This window comes from Nothobranchius furzeri, chromosome 10 (genome assembly GCF_043380555.1).
Source record: "Nothobranchius furzeri strain GRZ-AD chromosome 10, NfurGRZ-RIMD1, whole genome shotgun sequence".
Taxonomy (NCBI): Eukaryota; Metazoa; Chordata; class Actinopteri; order Cyprinodontiformes; family Nothobranchiidae; genus Nothobranchius; species Nothobranchius furzeri.
This window is the reverse complement of record NC_091750.1, coordinates 59311813-59326135: the sequence shown is the minus strand read 5'-3', so window position 1 is coordinate 59326135 and position 14323 is coordinate 59311813. Positions and strand designations below refer to the sequence as shown.

The following is a 14323-nucleotide window of genomic DNA, read 5'->3' as shown; positions in this document are numbered from 1 at the left end:
AGTCTTCCTCCAGACTCTGGCACCTTGATGCAGTCCAGTGCTGCTTCTCTGTTGCCCCAGTCAGGCGCTTCTGCCGCTGTTTCTGGTTGAAAAGTGGGCTGACCTGGGGAATGCGGCACCTGTAGCCCATTTCCTGCACACGCCTGTACACAGTAGCTCTGGAAGTTTCTACTCCAGACTCAGTCCACTGCTTCCGCAGGTCCCCCAAGGTCTGGAATCGGTCCTTCTCCACAATCTTCCTCAGGGTCCGGTCACCTCTTCTCGTTGTGCAGCATTTTCTGCCACACTTTTCCCTTCCTACAGACTTCCCACTGAGGTGCCTTGATACAGCACTCTGGGAACAGCCTATTCGTTCAGAAATTTCTTTCTGTGTCTTACCCTCTTGCTTGAGGGTGTCAATGATGGCCTTCTGGACAGCAGTCAGGTCGGCAGCCTTACCCATGATTGCGGTTTTGAGTAATGAACGAGGCTGGGAGTTTTTAAAAAGCCTCAGAAATCTTTTGCAGGTGTTTAGAGTTAATTAGTTGATTCAGATGATTAGGTTAATAGCTCGTTTAGAGAACCTTTTCATGACATGCTAATTTTTTGAGATAGGAATTTTGGGTTTTCATGAGCTGTATGCCAAAATCATCAATATTAGAAACAATAAAAGTCTCGAACTACTTCAGTTGTGTGTAATGAATCTAATACATATGAAAGTCTAATTTTTATCAGTACACTACAGAAAATAATTAACTTTATCACAATATGCTATTTTTTTGGAACGACCTGTATACAGGATTGACTTCAACAGTTCATAGAAAAGACTAAAACAAAGATTTTGAGTGATGAGTTAGTGGTCAGATCGCGTGCAGCCACAAACGTTTTCTATCAATATCTGCTGATACAATTATCTATAACAGGCGTTTTGAATTGAGTTGGCTGCTAAAGTTAATCGGTTGTAAATGTGCATCAAGTAAAGACTTTCTGTGAGTTTCAATAAAATTCATCCAGTGGATGATGAATGATGCCAATGCTGCTGACCAATAAACACACACAGACAAATACAGTATTGCCCATCTGTCGCCTTGGTTGAATGATTGGTTTTGGTGGAAGATGATCACAAACAGCAGAATCCAGAAGACCAAATATATTAGCTTGGCTTTTAAATCTTTTCTTTTAAGTGAACCAGGCAGCGTGTATTGGGTATATATGATTCTGAGCATCTGCATAAAGTATGATTCTTCAACCAAGGGGAATTCTTCTGATAAGAGTCTGATCCAGAGGGACAGAGGAAGATATAGGGCTGATGTGTGCACACCTGATGGATGACAGGCTTGCGGACATGCATGTAGGCAGGTAGTGATTTCTATTGTACTATTTCTACTTCACTGCTTTACCAATAACTTCAGTCTTGAAATGGGTTTCTCATTTAGTTTGCACCAAGCTGCAGAGGCTCTGATAAGGCTTCCTGAACACACACTGATCCACTCTGCTGAATGTATAGTGAGGCAAACCACTCGTCTTCACTCGGGGAATCTGGAGGTGTCATTTTAAATCACTGTAAGTTACACGTTAGACGAGAAACGTGGGAGTCGAGTTAAACTATGAGTCATTGCTTTCTGCTGGTCTGATATGGTATTATTGCTCACACTAGCAGGTTCATTTAAGGATTTTGATGCAGAGAGCAGGATGATTCTGTAATCCATCATCTTGATTATGACATGTTACTCAGTGATCAGCTGTGATCAACTCATCCTTTAAAACCCACAAACGGGCTCAAGCAGTCGCTGATTTAGTCAAAATTTGACGGCTCATATATTTTTTTTTGATCTTCTGTTTTGCCTTTCTTATTAATTTGGGTTACTACAAAATCTCAACTCCTCACAGAAATAATAAACATGCTGCATTTGAATGCTTATGGGTCGTGCATGCTCTTTGTTGGACATCATCAGATGAGTAACTGGTTGGAAACTATTCCACAAATTTAGATTTTAAGAATCCATTTGTCTTCAAATTGTGTTATTTGTGGAAATAAAACATCCAAGTTGCAGAGCAAACTGAGTCAGTGGTAGAGTTGCGTTGCTGTTAGCCAATCGGAGGCAAGAGGGTTAGGGTTAGAGAACTTACACACCTGTTTAGGTGTTTGCACACTTCCAGACAAGTCTTTACCATGATGCTTTGATGGTGGTTCTTTTATTTAGCATACCAAATAGCACAAAATGGAAGGAGATGCAACGCTTTCCATTTGGTTTTACGATTTTAGAATAGGTCAAGATGATCTCACACAAAAACATCTGAACACATGTTAGTGGTCACATTTAGGGTATCTGTAACAGTTTGGAATATTGAATTTAAGCAGGAACTTGAACAGAAACTGTGCAATCTAAAATAAAATTTTATTAATTAAAATAATGAGAAACCAGCTTGTGCTTGGCGAAGGGTGTAGCTGACACACAACAGATGATGTGCAGGTCCTCAGTTCAACATATTTCTAATGGCATGAAATATAAAGCATATTAAGTAAAAACTTTTATGCTTAACTTAAAATAATGATCGCTTGTCTGTGAAGTGGATATTCTCAGTTTTCTATGTTTAAGCAATGTTAATAAAGGCCAGTTTTAGTGGGCATTAATAATTGAGGTATTTCCAGCTTATAATAAACAAAAATGAGGAGAATTGGGGATCTAAAGATGAAAAACACCTGGAACTAGCCGCCTCATGTTTGCAGAAGTGGAGAAAGTTAAAGGTTGAAGTTTCTGTCACAACAGTTACAGAAGCAGCTCTGGATAAACTATGAGGCCCACAGTAAGCCGATTTAAACAGCTGCCAACTGCAATTATGCAGTATGAAGCTCTTCTGTGACTTGTGTCACCCTTCCAAGATTGGCTCTGCTCTCTCAGACCTAGCTGCCCTCAGGAGCAAAAAGTGTCCATCATATCCATAATTATCTGGAAAGGAGGTCCATCACTATTGCATCTTAGAAGCATGCAGACAGCATGGCAGTAAATAATCCCATCATCTCAGCCAGAGGAGGTCAGGCAGACATAAATTTAACACCGAGCAGTTTTACATGCTGCAGGGCATTGTAAGGGGGTTTCATCATTTGAAGGATTGATGTCTTGGATCCCCCTTCCCTTCCTCTGTGTTTTGGCTCTAGCCAGGAACTCGAGAGCGGAAGATAAATATATATATATAGTTTTTAGGTTCCATTGATTCCAGCACATCTGACTTCTGCTGGAAATGTGGCTGCTTGGATCCATTTGCAGTTCTGCACTGCAGCTATGTTTTAGTTGGGAGAAACCCTGAAGCAACAGTCGACCCAAAAAACATCCTTTTCAACATAATGCAAGTTCTAATTCTATGAAAAAGTATATATATATATATATATATATATATATATATATATATATATATATATATATATATATATATATATATATATAATGGGTTGACATAAAAAAGAACTTGATACAATTTATGAGCAGAAAAGTTAAATGTCAAATTATTACTCATTTAATTTTTTTCCACCCCTAAAATCCCTAAACATGCAATTGAAATAGCTGTTGCACAAGCCTTCAGATTAAAAATGAAAACACTGGAATTCAAACCTCAACAGTCAGTTTTCCTGGAACCATAACTAGAACGCAGGTACTCAAGTGTGAACACACAGCTGTGTCTACGTAGTCCATCTTTGCATCTACATTTGCTATCAAGTGGTCAGGACGCACTCAAAGAGCTGATGCATCATCTGTCATCCAACACAAGTTGATTCCAGGGCTGCGTTTTAGGGCTGCAACTAACGAATATTTTAATAGTCGACTAGTCACTGACTGTTAGTCAGCTAATTGGATAATTATTAAATTCTTCTTAAATTTAACATGAGATTGCTTTAATTGTGTGAAAAATGATAATAAACACAACAAAGGTGGGTACTTTAATGGAAAATGCATGTTTTATTGAACTTTGCTGCTGATAGGCCAATTCATACTAAAAGTAAATAAAAATGCCTTGTCTAACACCAATTAGGCACAGTGCTCAGTCAGTATAGACATAAATGCATAAATAAAATTCAAATACTTTTGTCAGGCACAGTCGGGCATAAAATTACATTTCTCTTTTTTTAAAGCGAAAATACGTTAAAAAATGTACAATGTACATCCAAAACAAAACGGATTGGCTTTCGTGTTATTTAAATCTTACCGAGGTGAGTCAGACTCTGTTTCATTCAACTGTGCGACGTGCTTTCTCTTTAAGTGTTCAAGCGTCAGCGAGGTGCTGCCATGATACACAAGGACTGCTTTGCAAATAATGCAGGTAATCTTTTTATTCGCCAAATCCAGGCTAGAATGCTCCCAAACTTTAGATGTTTTGGTACGCGTAGCTGCTGTGTTAGACGCCGCCATTTTTGTTAGTTGACGCTCAGCAAAGAAGCTTTTGCGCATGTGCGACTCTCGGCAGAGATTGTAATGGTGAGATGCCTCACTCGGTCGGAAAAAACACATCTGGCGACTATTTCTATTGTCGATGTTTGTCGACAGCGTTGACGAGTTGTTGCAGCCCGACTATTTGGATGTTTTCATGACTTTTGTCCACTCATCAAATTTCCCCCCCATGTTTTATTCCCAGTTCTGTTTTTTCTGTCTGCCAAAAAAGAGTTTGAGGGACATTTTGAGCGGAGTTGACTAGCTGCGTCTCTGGAACATTGGGTGTCCATAGTCTGAGCAGCTTTGACTCACTCACTTAAGCAGCTAACATTTCAAATGGGCAATAAAGAGAGTCCTGTAGTCTCGCTAGAACAATAAACCAGAGTCAGGGGTGGGTGTGCAGTGATACAAACAGATATTTCTCTGCCAGCGCTGCACCTGCTGTGCTCAGCAAAATGAGGAACTGAATCAAAGGACACATCGTATACATAAAAGAAAGAGAGCATTATTCACCACAACATCCAGGTGTAACTTTCCCTCTCTGCTCAGGCACACCGAGGTCTTCAGGTCATTAAAATAATGCTGCTTTTCACCCATGCAGCATTGACGTAACAATATATACCTTTTTTTTCACTCAACGTCTGCCTGACAAATGTCCTTGCCACTTGCTGTGTGGACATATGAAGAGGGACTAAGGCTGAGTTGAAGGATGGTATGTGGCGAGATCTAAATCAGCATGGAGGTGAATTTATTTCTGTCCCTTCAGTGCAGGACAGAGATGACGGTCAGCTGTTGATCCCTAATGTCTGAGCCTTCTCACGCGTTGCTCTGCTTGCAGGAGTAACATTGAACACGGATTTAGCCAGGACCTTGACTTGACTGCCTGATTGTAAGGAGGAGCGCTCTTGTCTTTGCTGTGTGGGTGATTTTATCTGTATGCGTTTCTTTTATTAGTATATTTCTGCGTGTCCTTATTAGTGACTAAACCCCACTAAGAGGTAACAGATTTATTGGATTTATTATTTCCCTTTTATAACTTATTATTTTTTAGATTGACCTCCAACCACAAGCTTTGATAGATGTTCCTGATTAGCAGGTCTGAGTACGACAAATTAAAGGCCTTTGAAAACACATTTCATCATTTATAATTCAAATGTGTCGTGCCTTGCCTATACAAGCAATTCATCAAGCAGGTATGGCCGTAAATGATTGCTTTTGGATGAGTTCATAAATTTTATTTTCTGCGTTTATGAATTATTGGACACCACTGAACTTTGGCAACCAGAACAAATGTGTGTTGTTCTGCAGCACAAAACAGTTTTAAATTATCGTTTATTTTCTGCTGGAGTGATGAGAAAGAATCTGCATAAAGATAACGCATTGTGCATTTTGACTTTTTAAAATAGTGGATTTTTTTTGTCTTTAGAAGGTGTGGTGAAGCAGAGTCGCGGGGTGCTGCAAATGTTTACAACAAATAATGTCTAAAGGAGTTTACTAAATATAATGGGTCATTTGCAGTGGTTCTTGTTTTTAACAGAATCGTTTTGAACTTGGAGAATTTGCAAAACACATTTTCTCAAAATAGTTGCAGCGTTGAAGTGGACATCCAGAGTCCTGATTTTTAATTCTCTGAGTCAAAAATTAGATTTTTTGTGAGGCAAATGTGAGGGGAGCTTGTGGCCACGTTGCAAATAAAACTCCACATGAAGTGAAAGATATTAGTCGAGATAATTTGTACAACTTTCACTTATTGTTTTGGTGTTGCCAAATGCGTGTGTGAGCTAACTAGCAAGTCACAACAATGCCTTATTTAACAAGTCTTTTAGATTTAATTAGAACATTTGCATATATTTTTAAAAGCATACTATACTATTCATACTATACTATACAATCATCTAAAAACTCACCTTTTCCTCCAGGCGTTCCCTCCCTAAATGTTTCAAAAAGATGGCTTTGTTTGGGTTCACACCTTCACTTTGTTTATACTCATGATTTAATTTTCTACTTTATCATTGCTATTGTTTTTCAGATGTTTTTATTGGTTAGAAGTATTTGCCCTGATCTTTATCATGTTGTACAGTGCTTTGTGATTTATATCTGTGAAAGGCGCTATACAAATAAACTTTTACTTACTTACTTACTTACTTACTATGGTCATCTTAAAGACCAAATGATGATGTTTCTAGAGATAAAAACATGCACACCAGGAAAAAATATGCATGCATCTATAGACAGATTTACATTAAGAGGATGCTGTCCCCCAGCTGGAACCTTTTTGATGCTGGTGCAAGGACAGCGGTGTTAGCAGAGAGCCATGTTCTGATTGTACTACACCACGGAACATAGTTGGAGGGGGAAATGAGATTCTGGGACATAATGTTTAGTCTCCCTCTACATTTATAAAAGCTTTAATCATTGTGATGTCAAAGGGTGCTTGGCTGAGTTCCTCTCCCATGTTGCCTGAGAGGTGGGTCACCTCTGTAATATGGGGGATGTCACTTAATGATTTATTTATATGAAAGATTTTCTCCCATTAAGTTTCTCCTCTGATCTTTGTGTTTCTGACATGCTTGCATGTCTCAGTAGCCTCTTGACGATTTCACCCTGCTATTTATCACCACACAGGTGGTTTTAAACTGAAGCAGGGGCACTAACATTTCAAATAAAAATAAACGTCCATGAACATTTGCTTTTACTGGTGCTTATTAGTTTGCCCTCTTGCTATCAAGTCCAGTCAGCCCTTCACATGCATTTGGAGTAAATATTCATTTTAAAGCAGAATGTTTCACTTGATTAACATTTGACCTTGTAATTCCCAGATATCTCCATCAGAGTCAGGAAGAGAGCAAGGAATTGGGCACGATTTAAACCATCAGTCTTAATGTTTGAGTAAACAGGGGCATGATGCTACAGTGCAGAGATCGGTTTGTTTTAACAGTGTTCGTGTAATCATTAAGATTCTCTCTCCTCTCACATTAAATCCAATTAACAGCCCAAAATTCAATGACTGTATAACTGAGATGAATAAAACGTAGCGTCCCTTCTGTGTGCTTAACCCTTGCAGGCAGTGCATGCACCATGTCGGAGTACAACAAACTGAAGAGCATGCTGCTGGACATGCAACCAACAGTGCTGAAGTCTGGAGAGCAGAGCCAGCAAAGGGACATGGAAGAGAAGCGAGCACTGGTGGACACAATGTTTAAATATCTTGATGTGAACCAGGACGGCCGACTGATCAGCGATGAGTTGGAAAAGGTGGGCCTAGAGCTGAAACACTAAATGGTCTCAATGTATGAACTCCAGAAGGATAAAACTCATATGACATTTGAAAAAGAAGGTTTGGCTTTATTTATTTGGCCATAACTGAAGTGTTTGTGAATTAGAGTTGAAAAATATTTCACTAAATCATGAAAAATATGCGGCAGCCTTTTTCTTTTTTTTTTTTTTTTTTGCAACCATCCATTCAGTCACATAGTTTCAGCTGTGAAACCAAAACATGGAACTACACCATTGTGCAACCCACTGTGCTGCAGCTTTGCTGGCACCAATGGGGAAAAGTACCAAAGAACCAACTTCATTAGAAAATTATAAGTAATTAAAACATAAACTGGTTTTATTTGCTGCGTTATCTCAAAACAGGAACCTATTTTTCAATTCAAATTCAATTCAAAAATACTTTATTAATCCCAGAGGGAAATTAGAGATTTGTTCTAATCTACATCTTTTTTTTGTGCTTCACAAGAAACACAACCTGTTGATAGATATTTAGCAGCAACCTTTAGTCTTCTAGTTCAAAAATTCAATAAATCAACCGATTTTCTCTCCAGAAAGGTTCAGAAAAAGGAAAATAAACTGTAGACTGATCTATATTGACATTTTCATGCTGAAGTTAAATTATCGAGAGTCTCATCTGGTGTCAGGAAATGGGTATCACCGATGAATGGTAATCAATCTCTCCGCCCATGTAGCACTGAGATCTCAGCGAATGTCATTGTGCCAAAGAACGCTGACCCACATTAAAGTCAGACAACTGAAACTGTCCTTGGGTTCTTCATGTCTAAAACTCTGAATTAGCTTGAGTTTCCTCTTATGCAAAAGACAACAAAAAGCCAGAATGATGTCAAAGAAGCTTATTACAAGCTGAACATTTATGAGCACAGCTAAATATAGTCTCAGCAGGCAGAAAAGATCGTTTTTGTTTAGCAGATTTTGATGTTGCAAATTCCAACAAGTTGTGTCCTCTTTTAGCTTAGAAAGAGAGAAGAAGACAGTGACTTTTGCCTTCTATGGTAGGGTTGTATTAAAAGATTAAATAAAGCCAGCGTGTCACTGCAAAATCTTTGATAAGACATTCTTACTGTGTAGGAATTCATAAATTCTGTTTGGCATAGATAATGCTTTTAAGGATCAAAGGGGAATTCCAGTCATCCACGAGGCCTGTCTTCACTTTGGAGCCGTCTTTTGTCATGGCTAATGCTGGACGGTAACGTCCTGTACTTAAAGTTTAAAATGTTTTATTGAAATGCCGGAGGGCAGAGGAGTCTGACAGAGAACTTGTGGCAGTGAAGTCCGCTTCAGGCAGCAACATGAGATAAAGAAAAAAAAAAGTTTGTCACATCTTTTAATCTGCCGTGTCACATATGCAGCTCCCTACAAAATCTGCTAGAGTAGATTACCACGGAGCAGGTTTAGGCTTTACTACCCAAGGGGATGATGCTTGTGATGTCATCAAGCTTTTAATTACCTTGTCGGCATTTTGACATACACACATAAACTCTGTAAAAGTCCATCTGGCTTTTTTTTTGTGTGTGGTTTTAAACTAAGAACTTTAACCTCATTACGGGATTTTGGCCTGTAACTCTACGAGTTTCTCAGGTGTTAAATGCTAAATGGCCTGTATTTGTATAGTGCCTTCTTAGGGTTCTACAACCCCCCAAGGTGCTTCACAACACAATCAGTCATTCACCCATTCACACACACATTCACACCCTGGTGGAGGTAAGCCACGATGTAAGTACATGCTCGAGGCTGCCGAGCACTGGTGCCACTGTTCCCTTCGACCACTACCAGCAGACAAGGTGGGTTAAGTGTCTTGCCCAAAGACACAACATTAGCATTATCTGGTTGGAGCCGGGATCGAACCTGCAACCTTCTGATTACAAGATGACCTGCTCTACCTCGTGAGCTACTCCTGTCGTCAGGTGTTCCTCCATGTCTTTGAGATCTTTCCAGGGGTTCTATTAATCAACTTTACAGTCGTGGAAGTCAGTCTTGTATTATCCAGTTTAGTTCACAAATGATTTATATGTTTTCTAATTTTTGAAGACTGAATATTCAAATATTTATTTTGAAGGGCACGTCACTGGGTTCATCTACCAGCTAATAGAGGGCACCATTGTGGGTTGCCCAACAGTCCGCTCAGCACAGTGAGGCTGGCACTGTGGAAAATGATGGACTTGGCAAGTCAAGCTGCTGCTTCTGAGCCTAGAAGATGTCATCATCCTTCTTAGAAGAAGAGCGACTCTAAAATATCTAAAACTAGAGAGTTTAGGTGAAGCCTACAACCGAAGGACCCAATAAAAATGTTCACACATCGACAATGAACCTGGTATCCCGACTACTGGAAACCTTGTTCTATTGTTGCAGCTACAACCTCTACATACTAGATGTTGCTTGGTGTTCGTGTTCCATGGTCAACCTTTAACAAGTACCTGGTTCCCCCAGAGACTTGTTTGCAAGTTTATGTTGTAAATGGCACAATAGTATCTTCAAGCTACTGTAACATTTGTCAAAATATTTTCTCTGAGTAAAATAGGTTTTTATGATACTTTTACTTTTCTAGGCAGTTTTTTTTTGACAACAATTTTGACCACAGCCTAAGAACTGTCGCTTAGAAATCCAGAAAAACCCTAGCAGTAGCAAAGTCATGCTCCATTGTCTCCCCAGGGGGTTTACCATTAGCCTAAACAATTTTAGGTCAGGCCAATCACAGCATTCTATGTTTGTAGAGAGATGCTGGGCTGGTTTAGTGCCAGAGCTGCATTAGAGAAAAACTACAAAAATGGTATCAGCTCAGAAACTACGCTTGTTTGAAACGGCCTTGGAGTCAACTTTGGACGAGTTAGACTTGGGCTTTTCTACAGAACATGAGCAGACAGAGGTACTTAAGTCCTTTACTTAGAAAAAGCTTATTTTTCTTCTATGGTGTTTGGTGGACCGCACCGTTGACTCATTTCTGTAGCAATGAACTTCTCACATTGTTGGTTGCTCTTATTTGTCCCAACGCTGTCTGTCGCAGAGACAATCGTAAATTCTGCCCCATGACTGAGCTCTGTCTACGGGTCATGGCCATACAACATATATATATATATATATATATATATATATATATATATATATATATATATATATATATATATATATATGCATGTATGTATATGTATATATGTATACATATATGTATGTATATGTATATATATATATATGTATGTATATGTATATATATATATATATATGTGTATATATATATAAATATATGTGTGTGTGTGTTTGTGTGTGTGTGTGTTTTTATACGTTAAACTACAAAGTCTTCAAATTGTAATGTTAACTGTGCTTTATGGTGTGCTGGTTACATTATGAGCCAAATATAACTCTTTCCCATGCTTTTTCAATCTAGCAGGTCTTGGGTTTACCATTTTTTATTCAACCGAGTCTTCCTCTTAGCAAAATATATCCTCAGAATAAATTTTAATGATGTTCTTGGAAATTCTTCCTTGGATGCATTTCTAGATCTGAAAAATCTTTCAGGAGTCAACACTATCCTAGATTTTTTTTTTCCATAACTATAAGCGACTTTAGCAGACCATAAAATAAGAAAGGTAATAATAAGTAATTTTGAGCTGGGCCCTGGTGTGATCATGACTTTTAATCATCCCCACATTGGAATTAAATGGTGTGAAATCACGTTTAACAGTATTTTCAAGGTTTACCAAAATGTCTAAACCGTCCTCAGTTCTCAACGTAATGTTCTACTTTAAGGAAACAAGTGTTTAGGGAATGCAAAGCTTTTATTTTGAAATGTTTTGTGATGTGTGGGATGTAGGTCTCAATGAAGGAGCACCTGGAAGACAATCTCCTGGAGTGCACCATGCATGATCTGCTCCGTTACGATGACTACAACAATGATGGACATCTCAGCTTACATGAGTTCTACACAGCTTTTCGTAAGTTTTTTTTTATTTAGTCTCGCAAACCAGAGTGTTTTTATTATCCTAAACCTTTATTGTTTGTCAAATATAAATGTATTTCTCCAGTTCCGTTGGACACAACTGTTGGTGCATTTTCAGCATTTTTTTCAGCTATAAATTCCTATTATTGTTGCTCAGTTTGATTAGTTAGTTTTCTTTGGCTGACACACAGTTTAAAACAGAAATTCCAACCATACGTTTAAAGCACAGCTTACTGTTTGGGTAGTATTTACAGCCAGATGATGAGCCGTCCTCTCCACTCAGCTTCACCTCTGCAGCAATCAGGATAAAAGTGTTTCAGCCAGATAAAACGATAATTGCACACCTGCACATGTGCCCAGACTCAGCCTTGATTATAGCATCTGGAACTGCTATAATAGCCTCTGAGGTTTGGGGTGAGCAGTAGCTGAGAGCCAGGGCTGGTTCCACCTTATTAAAATCAATAATCGCAATTTGTTCGCTAATGTTACTGTAACATTAGCCTTACAATTGCTACCTGTCATGAAAGCCCACTCATTTTCTCAAGAAAAACATGTATTTTACTAGTTTTTGGCCTCCTTTATACAGCCCTTCCAATAGCTAACACATACATGAAGTCTGGCTCTAACACGGCAATAAGATCAGACAAAATTTGTCAATACAGCAGTTAGCAGTGGCAGGCGGCCATTTCTAAGGCTTTACTTTCAGCTTGTGCAGGTCTATTAAGCCTCTCCAATAATTCAGACCCCCTAATGACCAGTTTTAGAAAGAAACTTCCCACCATTTTTGCTATGCTCATTTCCCCCTCCAGATGGGCAGAGGGTGGACATAACGTTTTATTCATCTACCTACAGATTTGCCCGCGGCGTTTTGGGGCGAGTTTGTCGATGCATTTTATGTTTGACAAGCAGCTGAAGAGGTGGTCTGGGACCAATAACAAGATATTGATCAGATAACGCTCAAGGTTAAGTGTTGGACTGCAGAAAGGCAACGCCGAGGGGGGGTAATAATGTTTGAGTGGCACATCTGGTATTCTCTGTAATGTGGATGGTGATAAATTGTGTAACTTTGTATAATTGTGTGAGCGTGCTGGAGATGTCTGTGTGTCACGGGACGCAGTCGGCATTCCAGCCATGTGGTCGGGGGAAAACGGTGCTGCCAGGAATCGCAGGTGTGCTTACTTGGGTGGAAATTGACAATATGGACATTAGCTCGGAAAAATGAATACAAAAAATGGATCCAAACGATGATTTATTTTTCCTGGCTGATTTTTGTTTTCAAGCCAAACGCCTGATCTGATATGAACTCAGGTGCTTGATTTATTTTAGGTGGGTTTGATAAATCAAAGCAGTTCTTTGGATTTCACATTTCCTCCTTATGTATTCCCCCTGCTGTTCTACAGCTTTTCCTTAGGAATCAGAAGCTATTTCCCCAGAGAACAACTCAGCTTTACTGTTGATCCGCACTAAACTTGTGCTTAGTGAGGAAAAAAGCGTAACTATCCAGGATTGTCTTATTTCTTTTCCAACATATAAATGTTGACATTCACACCACTTTACAAAGCTCTGTTCTTTTGTTGCTTCCATTTAACAAGTTGAGTAGAAGAAATAAGGTCAGAGTATGCTCCTGATTACATTCTTATTGACCCACAACTTCCCTTTCTACCTTGTAAAAGCACCGTTGTTTGGGTTGCCTCTTTTGTAATATTATTTTGCTCGAGTGCCTGCTGGAGACCGAAGCTAAGTAGAATTCATTTTAATACCTTTTGAACTAAACTGAACCGATTCATTGAAAAGTGATTTTAGATGATTAATGGGAGACTGGACATTAACAATGTTGCAACATTCAGTTTTAAATGTGATTCCATCAATCAATCTAAGCAAGGCAAGGCAGCTTTCTTTGTTTAACACTTTTTACACAGAGGCAATGCAATGAGCTTTCCATGAGCAAGAACGACAAAATCAACATGACAGCTAAATTAAAATACTAAAATTTTAGATCAAATTAAATACACAAATAAAATCCAGATATAAGAATCAGATAAAGGCTAAGCTAAAGGCTAAGCAGTTACAGTGCAGAAGGTGCAGCATAAGAAACCTTCATCCAAAGGCTGATTCCATCTCTGTGCTAGCCTAGTGAACTAGACCAAATTCTTGCTTTGCACAGTTTGGTCTAGGCATGCTCCACTGGAACCGCTGCTGCCCCAACAGCATTCTGGCTGGCCAATCACAGCTCTCTAGAGGGGTTTTAAACACATAAAGAGCTGTGATTGGTAGAGCTGAGGAAAATAATCAAATAATCGATGCATCGGGATGCGGACATAAACGATTCTGCATCGTAGAAGAGTACGCCATAATCGATTATAGTGGAATGTAGTTTTGTTTTTTTAATGGCGGCACCAACGCAGATCCAAATCTGTCAGAGTGAGCGTCCTCCACATTTACCTCCGCCTTAATGTGGTACTGCAGGGCTGAGCGCTAGAGTTGTCACCCGAGACCAAACCGGAACCGAATCAGCCCGACCGGTTCTGTTGGATTTGGGCCGTGAATTATGCTAATTGAGCGTGTTGTCGTGTGACGCGCTCCGCTCGCTCGATCAGCGACCGAGAGAGAGAGAGAGAGAGAGAGAGACACTGTCTGCTCAGAGAGACGATCGGAGGACGCTCCTCCAAACCGATGCTCCAAACACGCG

At 39.3% G+C, this 14323-nt stretch overlaps 1 protein-coding gene across 1 annotated transcript in view; it reads left to right on the top strand.

Annotated features, from left to right (window-relative positions):
- The window catches only part of fstl4 (follistatin-like 4), a 251981-nt gene that overhangs the window by 162263 nt on the left and 75395 nt on the right, over positions 1-14323 (top strand). The window contains exons 5-6 of the mRNA XM_054730744.2: positions 7471-7661; positions 11509-11629. Of these exons, the coding sequence (XP_054586719.1) occupies positions 7471-7661; positions 11509-11629 (312 nt within the window). The remainder of the gene's footprint in view (positions 1-7470; positions 7662-11508; positions 11630-14323) is intronic.